General features: G+C 37.2%; 1 protein-coding gene across 1 annotated transcript; it reads left to right on the top strand.

Annotated features, from left to right (window-relative positions):
• hnrnpl (heterogeneous nuclear ribonucleoprotein L) lies at positions 1 to 20,276 on the top strand. Its single transcript, XM_059351550.1, has 14 exons — positions 1 to 108; positions 1,650 to 1,768; positions 3,673 to 3,910; positions 8,019 to 8,104; positions 8,240 to 8,336; positions 9,127 to 9,199; positions 13,959 to 13,994; positions 14,270 to 14,338; positions 14,434 to 14,684; positions 16,472 to 16,593; positions 17,389 to 17,590; positions 17,690 to 17,747; positions 19,122 to 19,217; positions 19,955 to 20,276. The coding sequence occupies exons 1-14, from the start codon at positions 25 to 27 to the stop codon at positions 20,011 to 20,013; spliced, it is 1,590 nt and encodes a 529-aa protein (XP_059207533.1). The 5' UTR covers positions 1 to 24; the 3' UTR covers positions 20,014 to 20,276.
• The last annotated feature ends 4,152 nt before the right edge of the window (positions 20,277 to 24,428 follow it).

Genomic DNA, 24,428 nt, shown 5'->3' with positions numbered 1-24,428 from the left:
GCCCGGCACAGGGGACAGGACAACATGGCTGCTGCTGCGGGCCGATTCTACGGAGAAGGCGGCAGAGCGACGAAGAGACAGAAAACCGAGGACGGAGGAATGACAACGGTGAGGCTTTCCTTCTGCTCCCGGTTGTTAGTGTCCAACTGTGATAAAATGCGCTGTATTTGTTCTTTTAAGACGTAAATTCAGCTTGGCAAAGTAGTGCTGATCTAGCAGCTACAGCTAGCTCAGTAGCTAACCGAGTCACATAAAGCTAGGACACGTTGAGGCGTTTATAAACTATTATCATAATACAGATCCTCAACGACACATTACTGACATGTTCTGTGCTGAGCATAGTGTGTCAGTGAACCACATGCTGTTCATTTACAGAGAAATGAGGTGAGACGGTCTCATTCATGTGTCAGACGTTCATTCAACGTGACGGTAATGTTAGTAACGATAATAACCTGTTTTAACCCTCTGGGACACTTTAATTTACCCTTTCAGGCTGAACATGTCCACCTCCATAAAATGCTATATAAACGCCAAATGCATCAAAATCAATTTTGTTCTTAACTCTATGGAGTCTAGGGCTATTAGTGTCTTTTTCGGTCAGTTTGTGTCATTTTTATGTCTTTTTTTAGTCATTTTGTGGCTTTTTCTGTCTTTTTTTGGTCATTTAGTGGCTTTTTTTGGTCATTTTGTGGCTTTTTGTAGTCCTTTAGCCCAACATAAAATGTGATTTTGAATCTATTTTCTGCTTTCAAAACACTATCCTGCTCAATTAAGAATTTGAAATGTTGCAAATGCGAACAAAGGTTGCAAATATATCATATAAGAGGGTTACATCCAGTTCTATCATTTTATACAAAATATATTTGAGCTTGTCTCCAGTTTTACTTGGTATATCATCATCAAACTGAAACTGGCCTCATGGAGTTTACTGCCAGAACTTTAGAGGTAAATTTACAGTAGGGCTCCATGCTGCTTTGTTTTCTAGTCTGGATGTGATGAAGCAGTCAAAGCATGACGCTTTTGGTGACTCCGGAGGGTTAATCTTTGACATATCCAAGGCTGTGATAAAAACCAATGCCCTAACCAAAAATTATGTATTTTATGGAAAATAACTACATTTTTTTGTGTTTTTTCTTTGAAAAACAATGACATTGTGCAAACTGGCATTTAAAGGGTTTAAATCCTCAAAATCATTGAATGTTTGGTCATTTTGAGCAGGGCAGAAGTTGTTTAAGAGGTTAATGCAGAAAAAGTAGAAAAAACTATTAATCTTTAAAGTTTTTATAGCATTTTTTTGGAGGTGGACATTTTTAGCCCAAATGGCCTGAAAGGGTAGTACATTTGTACACAGTGTATTATAAACACATCAGCAAAATTGAAATTTTAATTTCCAAATATATCAAGAAAGAAATCCTTCCAAAAACTCATGTAATTTGCAGTATCACAGCCAAAATTATTGCCAAAACAAAAGTGAAAAATGACAAATATGGCTGAAAATGTCCCTAGTGGGCCCAGAGGGTTAACACTCAATGGCTTGAGCTGCTATTTAGCTCATGAGCTACGCATCTCTAAAGTTGTCCTCTCCATCCCATATCTATCGGAGGTGGTAGTATTTATGACCCCACAAGCATGTTTATGTCGTTTTGCAGGAGAATTACGATGACCCTCATAAACCGCTACCCTCCCCGGTGGTGCACATTAGGGGCCTGGTGGATGGGATCATGGAGGCTGACCTGGTGGAAGCCCTGCAGGAGTTTGGAGCAATCAGGTAATTGGTGGCACCTGATGTGTGACCATTTATAAAGACCACATAATAGGACTCACAGACCACGCAGTCCTGGCTAGGGTTGTCACGATACTAAAATATTCAACTCGATACGATACTCGGGAAAATATTCGATACTCGATACCGTTTTCGATACCACAAGTATAAAACCTAAGACCCCAAAATTTAACAGAAATATTTTTATTAAACAAGAAAAATGCAACCTGTAAAAATTAACAGAACCACTGGTTAAATATTTATAATAAAAAACAGTTGTGCAAATAGAAACTGCAACTATGATAACAAGCTTCAGATACGCAATACTTTTGAAAATGAGTATTGTATCCGGATACAACGTTTTAGTATCGATACTTTTGACAACCCTAGTCAGTGGGCCACACTGTGGTCTAACGTGATGTTATAGATAACTGTTGAGAAATGCATTGAGGAAACCTTAAAAAATTAAATTATCTGACTCCAACACAAAATCCTCACCTATTTCTCTGCGCTGATCATTTGATGGGGAATGATGAGCAGGAGACGTCCCAGTTCTCAGTTTAACATTTTATTACAATACGTCAAAAAATGTGCAGGTTACAGAGTCTCTGGGTTCAATATACACATCCCTGACATCACATTAGGCTGGTCAGTTCATGAGGTCTGGACCAGTCTACTTTCCCTTGAACCTTTTTTATATCCTAACAGAGGTTTAATAAGAATGTAGGTAGATCTCTCCAGAAGTCGCCTCCTTTCAATCCGCTGATTTGTCAGTTTATTGCATACGTGGACACGTCATGTCACCAAGCAGAGAAGACAGTTATCTTTCTGCTCAGCACATCATGTCTGTGACCTGACCTGTTAACAAAAATTTCAAAACACAAACTCCTGCCTTGATAGGACTTGCAGAGATATTACTGGAGACACAGATTTTGCAACAAAACAATAAAACATATATTTTTGTGATTATAGAATCTTACTCTTAATGGGACATAGGAAGTTAAAGCAGATGCAGTACATTTATAAAGTTTAATCATAGTTTTAAAACAATATTGGCACATGATCATTATATCAAAGCGTCTTGCATGCACAGAGAGGACACACACACCGAGACAGTGAATTATGCATGCATAGATAGGAACGTACGTTAACAGAGACAGAATAACAGATTATTTCTAACATACCACATCTGAGAGAGGGAGCACTGCTTGTTTTAGTTTGCCATATCCTTTATAAACTGTCTTGGTCTTTAGCCTGTTAGACGCTTAATTTTTCAACAGCCACACTAGTTGCTGCTTATCTGCTCAGTACCATACTGAACACATAGCATACAATCAGCTTATCTGAGAGTGTCTGCTGAAAACGGCTGCCTAGTGTTTAATATGTGGACTGTGCAGACTAGTAGGGCTGCAACTAACGATTATTTTCATTATCGATTAACCTGTTGATTATTTAAATGATTAATCGATTAGTTGTTTGGTCAATAAAATGTTGAAAAATATCAATCAGTGTTTCCCAAACCACAAGATGACGTCCTCAAATCTCTTGTTTTTCTTGTTTTGTTTATTGTCATAAAGAAACAAAGAAACCAGAAATATTCACATTGAAGAAGCTGAAATCAGAGAATTTTGTCTTTAAAAAAACTGTTCAAACCAATTATTCGATTATCAAAATAGTTCACGATTAATTTAACAGGTATTGTTCGATTATTCAAATAATTGTTGCAGCTCTACACACTAGTAAACCTAAGTTAAGCATGGAGCTAAAAACTGTGTAGAGGCAGAGTCATCAGTAACTAAGTTCAACCATGTTGCCAATGATTTTAAACATTTTTGTGACTCGTGCTTTTTAATAATGAAACTTGGTTCAGTAACCTAGCCTAATTTTCTTTTTAAAATATCTATTAACAGTTATGTGGTTATGATGCCCAAGAAGCGCCAGGCCCTGGTGGAGTATGAGGACATGAATGGCTCCTGCAATGCTGTTACATATGCAGCAGAGAACCAGGTGTACATCGCAGGTCACCCTGCCTTCATCAACTACTCCACTAGCCAGAAGATCTCCCGGCCAGGAGACTCGGACGACACCCGGAGTGTCAACAATGTGCTGCTGCTCACCATCATAAACCCCATCTATCCTATTACCACGGTAACTTGATTATAAATATTAACCATCATGTGTGCAGTGACTAGGAATGAGATATAGCCTACAATTTTATGAATACTCCTTATTAGGGGTGTGCCATATCATATCGTTCACGATTATACCAGTATATTTTTTTATGGGTAAAAAAAAATGCATATCGCGATATTGGCAACGTTCCTACTTCTTGCCGTAGTGACGTCAAATCGTTACGCACGCAGTCGCAGCGCATTGAAAACAAGCATGGCGGAGAGCCAAACCAGCGGTGCCGCTGCCGCGGTGGATGAATTAGTTCCAAAGAGGGGAGCGACTTCAGTAGTGTGGAATTGGTTTGGTTTCAAAAAAAGAAGATGTACAACAAACAACCATAATATGTAAGAAGTGGGAAGACCAAGAGGACCATTGCATCAAAGGGGGGCAATACATCAAACTTATTTCACCACCTCAAACAGAAGCACTGGAAGGAGTATGAGGAGAGCACAGCAACAACGGCAACACATTCAACGAGCAGACCGCATACACTGACTCAGCCTAGCATCGCCGAATCTCTCGTAGGTAGCACTCCTTAAAAAAAAAAAAAAAAAAGTCGACGCTGGAAGGAAATTACCGAAGCCATCACATTTTGTTTGGCTAAAGATATGATGCCTATTCAAACTGTCGAGCGGGACAGCTTTAAACAGCTCGTTAAAAAGCTCGACCCCAGATATAACATCCCAGGACGGAAATATTTTTCAAAGACTGCACTCCCTGATATGTACAGAGAAAGCCATGCAAAGGTAGAGGCCACACTGTCTACCGGAAGCTGTGCAACTCCTGCCTCCAGACGAGTTACTTTCCCGAAGACCACACCGGGGAAAACATAGCGAGTGGTTTGAGGGAGTTTCTCCAGTTGTGGCATCTCAAAGAAGAGAAACGGGTGTGTGTGACAACAGATAGCGGAGCAAACGTTGTCAAAGCTGTCGCACTGAATAACTGGACGAGATTGGCGTGTATCGGCCATCGTCTTCACATTACCATTGGTAAGTTTCCTTTATCGCTTACCATACAATTAAATATTAATGTACATACTAAATTACTCATAACGCCCCTATTGCTTTGAGGCTTAACAGACCTCAATTGATGTAGATGATCTTAAGCCTATCAAACGTGAGTGAGTTAAAAAACAAAAAAAAACAGCCCTGGCCTGAACTATGTAGCCTAATTATATTTACTCTAACAAGGATCTTATGTAACAGACAGTGGTGCAATATAACTAACCACATTTACCCAAAACTGACCGCTTTAATTACTTTCTAGGTCAAGATTTTACATTAAAAAAAGATCAATGTAAAGTTGTTAGACTTTTTTAAATTAATTAAACCTCATAACACTATATTCAGTTTTTAAAATGCATAATTTCCTTACAAAACTAAATGCTGCTAACATAAATGCATCAAAAATAATAATTCAATTATATGTTTGGAATATATTAAACGATCTGAGTGAGGCCATTTCTGCATAAGGAGTACTTTTACTTTTGATACTGAACGTACATTTTAACTCTTATACTTTTGTACTTTTAACTAAGTGAGTCCTAAGTAGGACTTGTAGTGACGTAGTTTCACAGTGTGGTCTTAGTACTTTTACTGAAGTAAGGGATCTGAAAATGTATTCCACCACTGATTACAGATATAGAATATCTTACTGGAAATGTATGGGAATATAGACCCAAAAAATAAATAAAAATAATAGTTTTATTTTCACAAGGGGTGGTCTGTGATGTGCACTATGCCTACTATCATTTAAGGATGTTAAAATGAATGTAATGTTAAATATATATTGAAATTATCTCTCTCTTTCTCTTATCTGCAGAGAGAAGTGTTAAGGACACTAGGATTGACAGAGCAGTGGGAGTCAGCAAAAAGATTGTTGGTGTTTTTTCTTACAGTTGGAAGAGGCAGTGGGCCTGCCTGAACATAAACTCATAACAGAATCTCCCACGAGATGGGGATCCAGGCAAAAGATGATCTAGTGGCTGCTGGAACAAGAGAAGGCCATCACACAGGTCTTGGCTGCTGACAAGTCAACAAGGCACCTAGTCCTGACGTGGCAAGACATGGAGGTTCTTGACTCTGTGAGCAAGGCCCTTGGTCCTCTCCTAGAATTCACAGATGCTTTGTCTGCTGAGGACTATGTAACTGTCTCATGCTTGAAACCTGTACTTCAGCTGTTCAACACTGAGCTACTACATGAAAAGGAGAGTGACACAGACCTCACCAAGAAAATAAAGAGCTCAATACTGGAGTACTTGAACAGCAAGTATGAATACCCTGAGGTTGAGGCCCTGCTTAGTATGGCAACTATGCTTGACCCACGCTTCCGCTCACAGTACATGAGCCAAGATGAGATCCAGGTCATGACTGCCAGAGCAGTTCAAGAGATGGAATTGTTTGTGCCAGAGCAGAGCAGCACATCTACCTCTAAAACTCCATTACAGGCTTCAGGATCAGCAGAAGACACCGCAACCAATGCCAAGAGACCAAAGAAGACCCTTGGAAGCTTTTTCAAGAGGCCAACCACTGACAAGACTGGACAGTCTGAAAGAGGGGTAATTGAGGCTGAGCTAACCAGCTACTTAAAGTGTCCTAAACTTTCCTCGGGTCAGCCGTTTAGCAAAAAAATACTTGTGCATCCCAGCCACCAGTGCAGCCTCTGAAAGGCTGTTTAGCACAGGAGGCAATATTGTGACCTGCCAAAGGTCAGCACTTAAGCCTGATACAGTGAATATGCTTGTCTTCTTGACAAAGAATCTGTGACTGTGTTGTGCATGCCATAGCTAACTGGATAGCTACTTTTTTTTGAGGCAGCATTTTATGTATCACTTTTTACATTTGCATTTTTATTTAATGTTTCTGTTTCTTATAGGCACTTTACACTACAATTAAGATTTGTGGTTGATTTTTATTTGGTTGTGCAATTTTTATTTACACAGAGTCTGAAGTTTTTTAAATATTTTTAAGGTAAACTGTTACAATTCTGACATTTAAAATTGGGCTGTTCTGTTCTTGAAATAATAAAAAATATATTTACTATGTTTTTTAGTATTTTGTCATATCATCAAATATATCGTTATCGTCAAAATTCCCTGAAATATCGTGATATTCTTTTAGGGCCATATTGCCCACCCCTACTCCTTATCCGTTTGGTTCTATATCAATACTTTTTGTTCTTTTTCATTACTGAAAAAAGTGAGACGTGAGAGAAGAGGGCCTGCTTTGTTTTATTCAGCGGCTAAGTTACTAAGAATTTGCCAGATCAAGGTGTGAAACAAAACTAACAAGTTAGACCACTTACAGAAAGCGTTTGTTTAGATTGGCTAATAACCAACTGTTACAAACAATCTAACATACTAGTGTTGTCTGGGAGACTGTAGACATAGCAGATTGAAGTATCCCTTTCTGCATGATTACGTGTGTAGTTGTAGGAACTTCTACCTGACACAGAGAACAAAGGAGTGTGATGATAAAGTACACCAAAACATTACATTACATTACAACAAAGTACATGAAACCAGTTACGTTGGAGTGAGTGTGTGTACAAGCAGAAACCCGAACCTGGTGCTGGAACAGGTCAAAATCAAGAAAGAGAGAGGAGGTTTGCAATGCTGACTTTTCAAATATAAATGGCCTGGCGTCATTTAAATAAAGGGATGTTAGGTAGGGGTGTGAGCTCACACCACGAGACCTCGCAAGATTAAACTTGGCGATATTTCTTGTCGCGTTAAAAATCAGTCTTAGTTTATTAAAAGCTCATGCTTACATCATGCATGTAAAGAGTTATAATAAAACATTTCATAATGCATGTGCAACTCTGTTAAATAAGTCTGTTGGTCCAGTCATATATTGTGTCATTGTAGTTTTCTTAAAATCTCGTCTCGTTCTCGTGAACCCAATATCGTGTCTCTTCTCGTGAGCTGAGTGTATCGTCACACCCCTAATGTTAGGACTAGGTGTTGTGAGTACATTAAAGCACACAGACCTGTTCTTCAGCATCTGCATGGCCTTGTTTTTCGTCATAATACACTTTGTTGATGTTAGTTAATGTCACTGAATGAGTTTTCTGTGTGCCTCTGCAGGATGTGCTCTACACTATTTGTAACAACTGCGGTCCTGTACAGAGGATCGTCATCTTCAGAAAGAACGGTGTTCAGGCCATGGTGGAATATCCTTTTCAATAATTGCCTTTTTTATAGGCCACATAAATAAAATTGTACATTTTTTAAAACTGTAAATGTGTTAATTAAACTTTGGCCCTCAAAATATATAATCTTACCTCACCTTAACTCACTCCTGCCACGTTTGATTCAGTCCAAAGTGCTCAGAGGGCCAAAGCCTCTCTGAACGGGGCAGACATCTACTCTGGCTGCTGCACTCTAAAGATCGAGTATGCCAAGGTAAGATACGTCTAATCAACCTTTGGCTGATTCTCATCAAGTTATGTCTGTGAAGATTATAAGGACATACTTTATTAAACTAAGTATATTTCACTTTTATATGAATGAACAATATAGCCATAATGAGGCACAATTATTTGTTTTGTGCTAAAATAATATTTTCTATATTTTTAAACCTATTTTTGATTCACAAATTCAAATTTCACAAATTACCATAATACGTCCAGATAAAAATGTCATGGTTTCCCCACACTTGTATACAATAAATATTTAATAAACTTTATGAAAATAAATATACATTTGTTTAAAAATGTGTAATTTAGAATTTAATTAATCAATTAATTCAGAATATAATCAAACATAATGGTTTTTAACAATGTATAAACAACAAAATCTGAATGAAAATCGATGAGAAAAAATTGTTAAATGTAACGGTAATGATAGAATTGTTTGCATTTAAATATGTGTATATTTTAATAAAATACATTTTGGTGATACCAGCTACCCTTGAGCATATTTAAGTGCTTGCCAAAGAAAAAGGAAGAAAGAATGTGTTATGGTAATGCATTTTGCTCAGTGTCTCTAAAAATACCATAACATTTAAAAATAGATGATAAATTCATATTTAACAGTGACTTTAGATTGTATATGTTATGAAGGATCAAATAAAGTATGTATTGGATTTTTGCTATGATCTGTACCATGTTCATGAGAATCACCCTTTTGTGCCTGTTACATTCATGTTAGTGAGATGAAACTAGTCTTGATTATGTAATAATCCCATTCACAGCCAGCACGCCTCAATGTCTTCAAGAACGACCAGGACACCTGGGACTATACAAACCCAAATCTCAGTGGCCAAGGTAACATGCAGTCCCCAACCCTTCCTTCCCCTTTTTTCTTCCTCTTTTCCTCTAATTCCACTGTATGGGATGGTTAGGTTTCTCCACCTCTGGGGGTATTGCCATTGATCACAGATGAATGGTTCCTTCCACCGTTCACCGTGGTTTTCACTACTCTGTGTTCACGGGCAATATTCCTGTGATGCCCTCACAGTCTTCATGCATTTTCTCGCCACACAGCAGGCTCAAAGTAAGGGCATGAGGAGCAACCTCAACGGCAGCCAACCTCAATTCCAGCCTCATGCATGTGAAAAGCCCAACGCACCCGTCACAGCAGCGCAGGCGCACCATTCTTCACATAGGTTCACATTCCCTATAGAGCATGTCACAGTGACACAACCTCACAGCCCTGCCTACTCTACACTACAAAGACTATCACACCTCTGAGCATTCCTTCAAACATAGTGGAGATTTTCTCATAGCTTATATTAGACATTGCACTAGCCAGCTGAGTTGACTTGTGAGACCACTCGGCACACCTCTGGTTAAAGGTCCCATGAAACGACTCCGTGGGTAGATCTGAACCATTTGCCAGGCTTTTGATGTACTCAACAAGTATTTCTGCATTAGAGTAAGACTTGATGATGTGTTGGAGGGAAGGTGGGCCATAAACGGAACAATGACTGAGGATTAAACACCCAACTGTGTTTTGGGTGTTAGCATTACTTGAATGAGTGTAACGATAGGTTAGATTATTTTGGTTTGTTTTTGCATGCAACATTTGATGGTGGAACAACAGATCTGGGACACAAGAACATTCTTCATTTCATGGGACCTTTTTTAATGTAAAACTTATATTGGAAACACACTTGATAGTGTCATTCACATTGTTCAGTCTTTAAGTCAATATTGGTAGAGTCAAAAAAATTGTGTTAATACTCAGGATGAACATTTGCAAAAGCCAGATACTGTGAACATGAAGGTTTTTTAAAGGATTGAACCATTTGATATTGGATATGTGTTTTGTTGATGTAATCAGCATCATTGCATGCCTGAAACCTCCATGACAGAAACTTAATCAGACACATGGCACATTGTGATGACAGAGACTTTACCACGTCAATGGCCAGAATACAGGTTAAAATACAGGATAGTGCTAAATGCACGTAGGTAAACCCTTAGTTTATCTGACTTCAGGGTGTGGGATGGAGAAGACAATACTGCAATTCACATTTGCCTTAGTTCTATATGTTCAGTTGTAGGATTTTGCTGTGATTTTAAACTTGATTACAGACTTAAGTGTATCTGTATTGAAATTTTTTTTTTCAGCCAAACACTGTAAACTGATGTAGTTTTTTCTTTCACACAACCAGGATCACAACATGTACATTTCAAGTTTTATACAGGTGTTTGACATCTATGTCGCTATTCTATTTTCCATTTGAGCTGCCTTATGAACCAGAGGTACTCCTTGTGTCCTCACTGTGCAAACTCATACAGGCTTACCTCAACCTCTAAGCAGACACAACGGCTTCTACAGCTACAGTATAACAGCACCCACAGCCACAACTCATGTAAATCTGCTCTGTGGCATACATCGGACACAGTGGGGCAACAAATACTGGAACACAACCTCAACTCAGTACTTCCTTATTCCAAGTCCATCATCACCCTATCTCCACCACCTGACATGGGAGTCCATTTTATTTTTGGTGGGGGACAGTAGCCACCATTTCAGTTTGAGGGACAGAAATACTGCCAAGGCCACGCGAACAGACACCTCGCATATCCACCACAGACTGATGTTGATAGATTGATAAGCATCTGCCACCAGCTCTTTACCAGTACAGCACATCTCATCTGCAGAGCCCTGAGGAGTCACCACTTTTGACACAACACATTGATGATGAGGGCGGGAGTCAGGTGTGTGTGGTCGTTGTGGCCACGCCTCCTGGTCCTTGGGATGTGCCTGCCATTACACAACCACAGGGAGGACACACTCAGCCCGACCAGGGAAAAAGATGATACCACACACTGGGGCAGTAAACAAAAAAAGAGGCCATTCTCTTTCTCAGATGCTAATACCGCTCGTCTCCACCTTCCTGTGCCGAAACACAACATGACCACACAACGAGCTGAATATCCAAGGCAACACACAGCTGAACCGCCATGACAGCACATCATCACGCAGATATTCCAGATGACTAATTGTCAAGCACTAGATGCCTTTTCACTTTGCAAGTGGCTGACAGCTATTAAACCAAATAAGCAAGCATCATGAGAGCGTCCATTTTTACATGAGAAGAAATATCCACGGGGGGGCCTATGAAGACACAAGCATCAGACACCTATCAAGCATACAAGCACAGAGACAAACAGATTCAAACTCCTTTCCTAAAGCTTTCCACATTTATGGACTCTGGTGTTCTGTTTTTTTCCCCTGTACCTTCTTCCCCTTTTCCCTCCTTCTCTCTGTGCTGTTCTTGTGTTGTTTCTGCGTTGTTTCATTTTCCCTTTTTTTGCACTGGCCCATAGTGATGCCTTTAACGCCTCCCGTGTGATGCAGGTTTGGCTCAGTGTGTCTGCGGACAGACAGCCCATTCTCAAACGGTGCAAATGTCCTGCTTTGTGGTCAGAGCACGGTAAGCTGGAAATGAGCCTCTAATAGCAACTTTCAAAACAAACCGGCAGCAAGTCAAAACCAAGCACGGATGTGTGGATGCACTTTTCTCTCTGGTGGTGGGGATGCAAGGAAAGGAAGGAAGGAGGGAAGGAAGAAAAGACTGAAGAGGGAGAATGAGTTGAGGCTGGAGTCAAGAGGTTGGCGGGTAGCATCCTTGCTGAAGACTGCCCCTTACCTGCCCACTGTGTCCCATGCTCCATGTGTGGTGCTGTAAGTACTCGACAGAAATGAATGAATAATCTGACTTGATGGTTAAAAGTTATTTTGAAACTAAAACATGACTGTTGTTAAGCCGACATGTAAACACTACAATACGATACAGGCCCAGTAACACCAGCAAACAACAGATTACATCAATAATATGGACAATATTTTTTCCTAACATCTTGCTACATTTATGGCTGTCTCATCATACTACCTTAAATTGGGTTACCAATGAGGGAATAAGTGGTGCCAGTCAGTAGTTAAAAGTCTTAGCTTTGATACCTCAGTAAACCTAGGTCAGGGTTGGCAGCCTGTGGCTCTTCAGGCCTTCTACAGTGGCTCCCTGTGACTGTGACCAAAAACTGATACGAAATAAGTTATTTCTTTCCATTTTAACTTTAATCATTGGTGTAAGCCCAAATCAAGTTGTATTCTTCAATTGTAAAAATGTGTGGTTTATAATCAGCAGTAAAACATTTTTTTTGTCTAAAATATTAACTAAAATGTGCATCACAGTTTATGAAAGTCTGCGGTCCGTCTCCTTAACCTCTACATTTTGCCAAATTCAAGTCTAGTTTTGAGTTTCTCTCGCCAGGCTAGCTTTCCTGACATATTTCTCACTAGTCTAGCCCCTAATTTGCACTTAGGTCCTCCCTGCAATCTGACAAAACCATATTAATAACACCTCATTGTGACCTATTAGTAATGTTGGTAGGTTAATTTAGATTTCAATTAAGACATTTTTTTCTTCATTGTAAAGCTCCATTCCAAGTTTATTTTTCTCTTTTTTTGGCCAACAATGGCTCTTTTGTTAGCAAAGGTTGCGTCCCCTGACATAGGTTAAATAAGGAAGTGAAACAGTCAGACATACAATTAGGAACTTTATTTTACAGATGTGGATTTTGGTTTTAGTGGTGGTTGTTTAATTTTTTTTAGCCCAGTTCTGAGGTTGCTGTCACACCTGGTGGTGACACGCTTTGATGGCATAACAACAGGAGGTTTGTTTGCTTAGGTAAGGATATAATGGAACTAAGATACATAAAGGCTTTTACTATGTTCATGTCACAGTGTGTACCTGCAGTGTCCATGCACATTATAAATATACTGCAGATATACATTTTATTTTTTAAGAAACAATATGCACTGAATCTATTTTCTGTTTTTAGATGTGAAATCAGTTTGATGTCATGAGATAACTGTAACCACCAGAATCTGTTCGACCAAACTAATGCGAAATATGTTTGCAAGTGTGCCAGTATGGAAGTGTTGATTACTCCTAGACACTACGTTACTTAACAAGAGGGTACTTTAATTATGGCAGGGCTGCATCTTCCTAAAGTTTTGTAAACTGAGATGTATCTGTGAATTGCAGTATCTGTGCAGACGGGCAGTTCTGACTTCACAAATGTTCATAACCGGAATAGATATTTATTGAAAAAGTAACTCAAATTTAAATTGGAACATTCAATTCCACTTTCATAATTAATTTTTATGGCTAGATTGTTGATTTGCTAAACTTCAGGAGGTGGCTCTAAGAAACGGTCACCTCTTCTTTTATTAAATGGAGCATGTGGGAGATTGTTTTTTACAAAGAAAATCCAATGTTGGGGTAATTTTACTTTATGCAAAATATTTGACAGTTCACTTCGATGTTACACGTCTGTCTAATCCTGGTTTTAAATAAATGTATAGTTCTCATAATTTCCAATAAATCATACTTAGACTGCAGGTGCTGCTCATAGCACCTCATGCACTGATGCATAATGTACTTTCTGATCTTCTACCTAAATGTTTCTATTCCATTTAATTGCATAGGATGTATTAACAGTGTTGCCAAATTTCTACTCTTAATGTTTATTTGGATTTGACGTGTGTGTATGTGTACCTGCACAGATGCTGATGGGGAAGGCAATTGGAACAATTCACAAGGTGTGTGTGCGTGTGTGTTTGTACTTGGATGGCTGATATAGGAGGTCTATTTTAGAAAACTATTTGAAACCTATTTTTCAAGCTTACAGCTAAAAAAAATCTCCATTATGTCACCTATTAGATTAGCAAAATAGAGCCTGCAGTTTGTTTTAACACTTTAAATGTTGCATGTCAGTCACAACCTTGTCCCTTATTAGTGCATAGTAGGTAAGGTGCCTGTTTGTACCTTTAGAAGAGAAGCTCTTTGATAGGCAACTTTTATTTTACTATTTTAGATCCCAATGCCAATCCCAACAAACGTCAGAGGCAGCCTGCTCTTCTGGGAGATCACCCACCTGATTACGGTAAATATTCCATAAGTAATCTGGTCTGACATTTACAAAGATGGCTCACATTCCAATACAGTATCTGTAGCTATCATTTTTTTTCTCTAATTAAGGTGGACCTCAAGGAGGTTACCATGGCTACAATGAAGACAGCTACGGTCCCCCTCCTCCCCACCGCATGGGGCCAGGTATGGGTGGCCGTGGTCGTGGCAGCCAGCGGTACGGCCCTGGTTACGGACCACCGCCTCCTGAGTACGGTCCACACGCCGACTCCCCGGTCCTTATGGTTTATGGCCTCGAGCCAGGGAAGGTCAACGCAGACAAGGTCTTCAACATCTTCTGCCTCTACGGAAATGTAGAGAGGGTGAGAGACATGACGCTAACAAACAGCCTGACGGCATTATTGTCATTGTCCTCTTACACACTCTAGTTTCTAGCTACCATAATTACGCCTCTGTCATGTTTCACCTTCAATTTGAATGTAGGGCTGGGCGATATGGACCAAAAGTCATATCCTGATATATTTAGGCTGAATATCAATATCTATATCTATATATATATATATATATATATATATATATAGATAGATAGATAGATATAGTTATATATAGATAGATACTTTTATTGCAAAGTTAGAGCAAATGTTCGGTCAAAGCCAAATATTTATATTTATATATATATTGTTTATTTAAGGGAACATAAATACTGTATAAAAACAGGAGTAGCTTTTTTTCTCTTATTTTTTAAAATCGAAGCTCCACAAAGCGAACATTTAAATGGAAAAATATCTTAGATGAAAATAGCCTATGAAATCAAATAGGCCAATCTTTTTCTGAAATAAATATATTTATATGAGAAAAGAATAACAAACATTACAAAAGAACTAAATATGACAAGGGCAGCATTTATATAGAAAGCACTATATGGATATAATTCCATATCACATTTAAAAATATATCAATATATTTTTTATATCGATACATCTCCCAGCCCTATCCCAGAGGCAAAATGACAGCAGAGCTTCGTTATGGCACTTTTGCGGAAATGCAGTATGAAAAGGGCTCTTGACACCAAAATTTGATGACTGCATCCTCCTTTACCTTTTAAAAAGTCAAATATAATTAATTTGTTTGATTGATAATAATGATTTAAGTTGAAATGATAACGAATACACCACTCACTGAAGTGACAGTTGGTTTTAGGCAAGTTTATTCGTATAGGACCTTTCAACAGCAGGGCAATTCAATGTGCTTTACACAAGACATTAAAAGCATTCGAAAGAGACGTATATAAAATGACAGTCAAATATACATTTTTAAAAAATCTAAAATATCAAAGGAATAGAAGTTAGAGTGCAGTATTACTGAAAGGCAGTGGCAAACAGACAAGTCTTCAGATATGAAAAAGATAAAAGCTGATGCTTAAATCACTTCACCAACGGCAAAAGTTTCCTGAAGAGCTGCAACAATTTGACCATTTGACTGATGGAAAGGTAATTGGCAACTATTCTAATGAATGATGAATTATTAGTCCATTTTCAAGCAGAATATTGCAAAAAAATATTGGTAAACTAGAAATTTGCACTAAGTAGAGTTCAGATCTGCGCTCAACTTGACATTCTCCTCTGATTTTTGGAAATGCCTTTGCTGTGTAACTGAAGCAGTTGGAGACTTGCGACCCCTTCTGGTCAGTTAAAAGTAGTGAGGAGACAGCAGTCAATGATGGTAAAAACAATAAAACAGGTTTATTAAAAATGATGAATTACCAAGAGCGAGAGGTCTTAGAGCAGGGGTCGGAAACCTTTCCTAACAAAAGAGTCATTGTTGGCCAAAAAAAGAAACAAATGTGGGAATAAAGCCACAAATCTTTTTTTCAGTCTTATAATGAAGAACACAACCTACTGTGTCTAAATTAGGCTACCAACATTACTAATAGGTCTTAATGAGCATTTATGAATGGTTTTTTTTCCCCCAACTCTTTTTATTGATTTTCCTCATTTTGAACATACGACATATCAGTCACTACAGACACCATACACATTTACAAGTACGCATTTACACAAAAAGGTCATTTAAGTTGTATTAACTTATGTATCTCAAAATGAAAAGTAGAGAGGTGTAGGAGAATAACGTAAAATATTTTTTCTTTCAGATAAAGTTCATGAAGAGTAAGCCTGGAGCAGCAATGGTGGAGATGGGAGACTGTTACTCAGTGGACAGGGCCATCACTCACCTCAACAACAACTTCCTTTTCGGACAGAAACTCAACGTTTGGTAAGAGAAGCTGTCCAAACTATTACAAAACAGGATAACTGCGTTCAGAGCTGGATACACAGATACTATTCTATACTTGTGTGATCGTCATGAAGCCAGCCTAAGTTATGTCTGTGAAGATTATAAGGACATACTTTATTAAACTAAATATATTTCACTTTTATATGTATGAACAATATTGCCATAATTCATTTTGTGTTAAAATAATATTTTCTATATTTTTAAACATATTTTTGACTCTCAAATTCATTACTGTAATGCGTCCAGATAAAAATGTCATGGTTTCCCCACACTTGTATACAATAAATATTTAATAAACTTAATAAAAATAAATCTAAATTTGTTTAAAAATGTATAATTTAACAGAATATAATCAAACATAATGGTTTTTAACAACGTATAACGAACAAAATTTGTATGAGAATTGATGATAATTGATGTTACGGTAATGATAGAATTCTTTGCATTAAAATGTGTATATTTTAATAAAATACATTTTGGTGATACCCGCTACACTTGAGCATATTTAAGTGCTTGCCAAAGAAAAAAAAGAACCTTTTGTTGTTGTTGTTTTTTTTAATTTAAAAATGTGTTAATGAATTTTGCACACAGTGTCTCTAAAAATGTCAGAAAATACCTTAATTTTTAAGAAATAGATTATAAATTCATATTAAACAGTGACTTTAGATTGTATATGTTGTAAAGGATCAAAGAAAATATGTATTCAGTGCTTTTGGAGTTTTGCTATGAGCTGTACCATGTTCATGAGAATCACCCACTTCCTTTCCTTGACAGTGTATCCAAGCAGCAGGCTATCGTGCCAGGCCAGTGCTACCAGTTAGAGGACAACACCAGCAGCTTCAAAGATTTCCACGGATCCCGCAACAACCGATTTACCTCCCCAGAGCAGGCGGCCAAGAATCGAATCCAGCACCCCAGTAATGTCCTGCACTTCTTTAACGCTCAGCCCGACATCTCCGAAGAGATCTTCAACCAGGTGAGAAAAAAAACCGCACCAGGGTTATATCTGTAAAGTATAGATTTTCTAACCACTATCGCTTTAAAATTTCCACTGAAACTGGTCTTTTTCCTCCAGGTCTGCGATGAACTGGGAATCAAGAGCCCCACAAGTGTGAAACTTTTCACTGGGAAGAGTGAGTAACAAATTAAGTAATAAATTGCTTTGGTTGTCCAATGAATTATATTAATGAGGATTGTGTCAGCTATGTTTTTAAAAAAGTGAAGCAATGAATGAGAGGACAGATGTGTGTCAGAGTAGAAAAAGCAGAACATTTCCACTCAATCCAAATTAATTGCTCATGTGTATAAACTTTAATTTTGGACACATAGGAAATTGTTTTCATTATTTTAAGTAGCATTTATATTATTTACTGATTTATGAAGTTAAGGCCCAATCAGTGTTAGTGTTGTAATTCATAGATTTCATTGGGTTAAAATTGCATTGCATACGTTCAGTGGTGGAATGTAACCAAGTACATTTACTCAAGTATTTTTCTTAAGTACAGTTTTGAGGTACTTGTACTTTAATTGAGTATTTCCATTTTATGTAACTTTATACTTCTACTCCACTACATTTAGAGGCAAATATTGTACTCTTTACTCCACTACATTTAGCTGACAACTTTAGTTACTTTTTAGGTTGAGATTTAACATAAAAAAACCTCATAACAGTAGGCCTATATTATATATATATAACCTACATTATTGTTTTTTTTTAATTAAACATAACAGTATATTAAGGAGTTAAAATGAGCCCTATCTTTACAAAATTAGAACGCTGCTTACATAAATGCATCAATACAAATTCTCTAATAATATATTTAGAATATATAAACAATCTGAGTGGGTCCATTCTACATAACAAGTACTTTTACTTTTGTACTTTTACTTCAGTAAGTTTTGAATGCAGGACTTTTACTTGTAGTGGAGTCATTTCACAGTGTGGTATTAGTACTTTTACTTAGGCCCCGTTTACACAAGGACGCTTGCGGGTAAAAACGACAAAATATTTTATGGGAAGTGCCTTTCGTTTAGACGGTGACGGCGTTTTTGGGGCAAAAAAACGCAAAAATCTGAAACCAGCCTCCAGAGTGTAAAACTGTAATGCGCTTTGCCGTAGCGTGTCCGTCTACACTGTCAAGACACAAAACTCTGCTCAGATCTGCTCACGTCACGTCACTTGCGTCACCGTATGCACGCAGATTTCCTCCCAAAAAACGCTAGTCTAAATGCAGAATAAAAAGTAAAGACGCGACGCCACTTTTGCGTCTTCTGTTCAGACCGTCATCATGTAAACGTAGCCTTAAGTAAGATCTGAATACTTTTTCCACCACTGGTTACGTTCAAGCTAGTTTTGGATATTGCTATTATGGCTGTTAGTGGCTTCATTAGTATATTAATGATCTTAAGACCTCTACATATCTCTTTTTTTGTCCAATGCATTAACACACACAGTTGAGTATTATCTGTCGTGGTAATCTAATCTCTCATCTTGTGTGGCACAAAAGGTGAGCGAAGTTCATCTGGCCTTCTGGAGTGGGAATCCATCAATGATGCCATGGAAGCCTTAGCTCTGATTAACCATTACCAGATGAAAAACCCTAGTAAGTTCTCATCATCTCATTATAGCATGATAAAGCTCATTTTATCATTTTATCTGTATACATGCATCTTTTATTTTGTGTGCAGGCAGTTCATTTTATTTTATCTTATTATATTTTATCCTTATCGTTGTTTACTGATTCTTTTTTATTGTGTTATCTATTGTGTTTATCTTTTTGTGCAGCACTTTGGAAACCTTGCGTTTGCTAAAATCGCGCTATATAAATAAAGTGTATTGGATTACAGAATACAAACAGTTTTTTTAAAAGCTGGCCATGTAGTTTAACGATATACAGTCGTGGAAAAAATTATTAGACCATTGTTTTCTTCAGTTTCCTGTTCAATTTAATGCCTGGTACAACTAAAGGTACATTTGTTTGGACATATATAATGATGATATCATAATATAATGAAAACAACAAAAATAGCTCATAAGAGTTTAATTAAAGAGCTGATATCTAGCTATTTTAATGGTTTTCTTGATATAGATTTTGGTTATTATCAAGAAAACCATGGAAAATGTCTAGATATCGGCTCTTTAATTAAACTCTTATGAGCATTGTTACCATTATATATATCCAAACAAATGTACCTTTAGTTGTACCAGGCATTAAAATGAACAAGAAATTGAAGAATAATAATTTTTCCCATGACTGTATACAGAACATTTTAAAGCCCTTCGTATTGTCTTTGATCTTTATCTTTAAAATGTATATTTTGTTTTTCTGTTTTCTTCCAGGTGGGCCTTACCCTTACACACTGAAGCTGTGCTTCTCCACCACACACCACGCCAACTAATACTCTCCTCTCAAACTATTTGTAATGTTTAGTGTCTTTGCATAGAGTATACTGCAGTTCTGTTGTCACGTTCCATCAAAAATTTTCAATCAGTATTGACAAATTTAGAACTGTTGTGCTTTAGAACATGTTACTTAAACTATGACTTTGTATGATTTATTTACTTTCATCCTGTTTTAATCAGTTGTTTATTTTGTATGTTCACAACACTAGATTTGATTAACACCCCACTACCTTGAAATAACTATTAAATGTGAACCTCAGTTTTTGGTTTTTAAATCAAGTGATCAGTATCTATAATGTGAAAACTGATATTACTAGTATTCACATCTTTCAGATGGTTTGTATTGGATCTTTTTTTTTATAATTTCTTCTCTCTTGACAGGGAAACAACCATGTTTGTTCATGGGGAAGTTACACAATAAATTGATTGGCAAGTTCTTAAAAAGAAAAGCAGTTGTAGTTTTGTGGGTGAAGAAGTCCCACTGACATGGGTCATCTCTGTCAAGTGTTGAGGGTTCCTTCCATATGTTCATACCTGGACTATAGATGATTATCACAGACATGAAGGAGGTGCTTATCCATTCCGTCACTGTCAACTTCTCACTCTTTTTACTAAACTATACTGTGGCTGGAATTACTCAATTACTCATTTTACTACTACAACTTTGTTTCAGTTTGTTACATAGCCTGGATCTGGTAAAACACAGTCATGAAAAAAATGATTCATTTGACCCTTGTTTTCTCCTTGCTTTCTTTTTCAGTTTAATGTCTGGTACAACTAAAGGTACATTTCTTTGGACAAATATAATGGTAACAATAAAAATAGATCCTTTGATTTAAGAGCTGATATCTAGACATTTTCCTTGGTTTTCTTGATAATGATTTTGGTTATTATCAAGAAAACCATGGAAAATGGCTAGATATCAGCTCTTAAATTTTGTTATTTGTCCAAACAAATATACCTTCAGTTGTACCAGGCATTCAAATGAACAACAGAAGCAGAAAACGAAGGTGGTCTAATAATTTTTTCCATGACTGTAGCTTTACCTATGGGTCACAACACTATAATTAGTGTTGTGTTGCTATTTGGATTAATTGCTGGCTGCATGCACATATTTGTTTACTGTATATGTATGGGGGGTATAACGAAGCAAAAAGCCGATTAATAGTCTGCCTGTACCCGTGGTAGAAAAGCTATAATAATATATTAATAATAATATATAATAATACAGTATCACCAAAGTGTGAAAAATGTTATGTGAGGGTTTTGCTCATTTAGCTCTCAAAGTGCACAAGATTGATGCATTTTACTTTAAAATGTACAAAATTTCTCCCGGGGGGGCATGTCCCCAGACGCCCTTAGATGGTTTGATTCGATGGTTTTAATTGTCAGTACCATATTATTAATTACTTTGATCTGGATCTCCTTTAACTTAATACTAATTGTAATCAAGGATGAGGACTATTTCATCATACAGTAGTGTTCAATATAATAGCAGTCCAATGTGACTAACCAGATTAATCCAGGTTTTTAGTATATTTTTTATTGCTACATGGGAAACAAGGTACCAGTAGGTGCAGTAGATTCTCAGAAAACCAACAAGACACTCTTAAGGCTGTGCAATTGGGCAATTACTTGAAAGGGGTGTGTTCAAAAAAATAGCAGTGTGGCATTCAATCAGTGAGGTCATCAATTTAGTGAAAAAACAGGTGTGAATCAGGTGGCCTCTATTTAAGGATGAAGCCAGCACTTGTTGAACATACATTTCTCTTTGAAAGCCTGAGGAAAATGGGTCGTTCAAGACATTGTTCAGAAGAACAGCGTACTTTGATTAAAAAGTTGATTGGAGAGGGAAAACTTATAAAGAGGTGCAAACAATTATAGGCTGTTCAGCTAAAATGATCTCCAATGCTTCAAATGGAGAGCAAAACGAGAGACACGTGGCAGAAAACGGAAGACAACCATCAAAATGGATGGAAGAATAATCAGAATGGCAAAGGCTCAGCCAATGATCAGCTCCAGGATGATCAAAGACAGTCTGGAGTTACCTGGAAGTGCTGTGACAGTTAGAAGACGTCTGCGTGAAGCTAATCTATTTACAAGAATCCCCCGCAAAGTCCCTCTGTTAAAAAAAGGCATGTGCAGAAGAGGTTACAATCTGCCAAAGAACACATCAACTGGCCTAAAGGGAAATGGAGGACATTTTGTGGACTGATAAGAGTAAAATTGTTCTTTTTGGGTCCAAGGGCAAGAATTCAAGCCACAGTACACAGTGAAGACAGTGAAGCATCATGATATGGGCATGTTTCTCCTACTATGGTGTTGGGCCTATTTATCACATACCAGGGATCATGGATCAGTTTGCATGTGTCAAAATACTTGAAGAGGTCATGTTGCCTCATGCTGAAGAGGACATGCCCTTGAAATGGGTGTTTCAACAAGACAATGAGCACAAACACACTAGTAAACCAGCTTAATCTGGTTCCAAACCAACAATGATGTTATGGAGTGGACCTTAATCCAATTGAGAACTAGTGGGGTGACATCAAAAATGCTGTTTCTGAAGCAAAACCAAGAAATGTAAATTAATTGAGGAATGTAAAAGAATCTTGGAGTGGAATAACCGCTGAAAGGTGCCACAAGTTGGTTGACTCCATGCCACACAGATGTGAAGCAGTTATAAAAACTGAAACAAAATAGAAAAAAAAATTAAAATAGTTTCGAACACACCCCTTTCAACTAATTGCCTAATTGCACAGCCTTAAGAGCTGCATATCACCAATGCTGGGTCTTGTTGGTTTTCTGAGAATCTACTGCACCTACTGGTACCTTGTTTGCCATGTAGCAATACAAAATATACTAAATACCTGGATTAATCTGGTTAGTCACATTGGACTGCTATTATATTAAACACTAATGTACATGATGCATCAGAGCTTTTTGCGTGCTGGTGGGACTTCATGTTGTGCAGAATGTGCCCTTCAAACAGTCTGAGTCAGCTTCACATCATTTTGACTTGTTGTTGGGACCAGACCAGTTTTTTGTTCAAAAAAGGTAAGCAGTCAACGTACAAAGAAGACCGACCATACGGAAACATCCAAGTAGCTATTTGCATTACACCAGCTGTCCTGCTACGTTAATGTACGTTAATGTCTATCAGTAGAACAAAGTGTATAACTCGACACAGGTAGCTATGGCAACTATGTTTTTTTACGTCATGTGGACTCGCTTTCTCCTTTATTTACCTGCTTTAATGAGAACAGAACTAAAGAGTTTAACACTTAAAATCTGTAGTGTAATCGGTGACTTGCCTCTTTGACCTCTCATGTGAAACGTTTTTGGCACAGTAGCCTACTATACAGTCATGGAAAAAATATTAGACCATTGTTTTCTTCAATGTCTTGTTCATTTTAATGTCTGGTACAACCAAAGGTACATTTGTTTGGACACATATAACAAAAATAACTCAACTCGATTTTAATTTAAGAGCTGATAATCATTATCAAGAAAACCGTGGAAAATATTTAAATATAAGCTCTTAAACTCTTATGAGTTATTGTTATTGTGTTTGTTTATATATAAATGTACCTTTTAGTTGTACCAGGCATTAAATTATAGGCTATTAGATAAAACAAGGGTGGTCTAATATATTTTTCCATGACTGTATATTATACATATATTATTAGATTATTTGTATTTATATAAGCATCGTTTTCATTTTGTAAAGATAGGGCTCATCTTAACTACTTAATATGCTGTAATGAGGTTTAAAATATCTAATCACTTTAACTTTACCATACTTTTGTCATGGAAAAAAAATATTAGACCATTGTTAAAACATTGCTAAATGTAGTGGAGTAAAAAGTACAATATTTGCCTCAAAATGCTCTTAAATTAAACTCTTGAGTTATTGTTATATTTGTCTAAATATAAATGTACCTTTAGTTGTACCAGGCATTCAAATACTAGATAAAACAAGGGTGGTCTGATATATTTTTCCATGACTGTATATTCTACATATATTATGAGATTATTTATGTAAGCATAGTTTTCATTTTGTAAAGATGGGGCTGGTTTTAACTACTTAATATGCTGTTATGAGATTTAAAATGTCTTATCACTTTAGCTTTATCATGTTTTTATGTTAAATGTCGACCTGAAATGTGACTACACTTTGTAGTTACTTTGTTTTCTATACCATTGATAAATGTAGTGAGTAGTAGAGTAAAAAGTTTTTAAAAAATCCTAAAAATGCTCTTTAATTAAACTCTTATGAGCTTTTTTGTTATATTTGTCCGAACAAATGTACCTTTAGTTGTACCAGGCATTAAAATGATTTAATTGATTTCCCCCCCCATATTTTCTTTACAACAGTCGTAAAAAGGGGAAAAGGTGGCGGCGTGAGGGGGAC

This window comes from Centropristis striata, chromosome 15 (assembly GCF_030273125.1).
Source record: "Centropristis striata isolate RG_2023a ecotype Rhode Island chromosome 15, C.striata_1.0, whole genome shotgun sequence".
NCBI classification, from domain to species: Eukaryota; Metazoa; Chordata; class Actinopteri; order Perciformes; family Serranidae; genus Centropristis; species Centropristis striata.
The sequence above is the reverse complement of the archived record's forward strand: the minus strand, read 5'-3'. Positions and strand labels throughout refer to the sequence as shown.

Bases quoted from the DNA above. Each gene is read 5' to 3' on its own strand.
- hnrnpl (XM_059351550.1), top strand. From the start codon at position 25: ATGGCTGCTGCTGCGGGCCGATTCTACGGAGAAGGCGGCAGAGCGACG. The intron at 13,995-14,269 runs GTGTGTGTGCGT...TTACTATTTTAG, and splicing joins CAATTGGAACAATTCACAAG to ATCCCAATGCCAATCCCAAC. The intron at 19,218-19,954 runs GTAAGTTCTCAT...GTTTTCTTCCAG, and splicing joins TTACCAGATGAAAAACCCTA to GTGGGCCTTACCCTTACACA.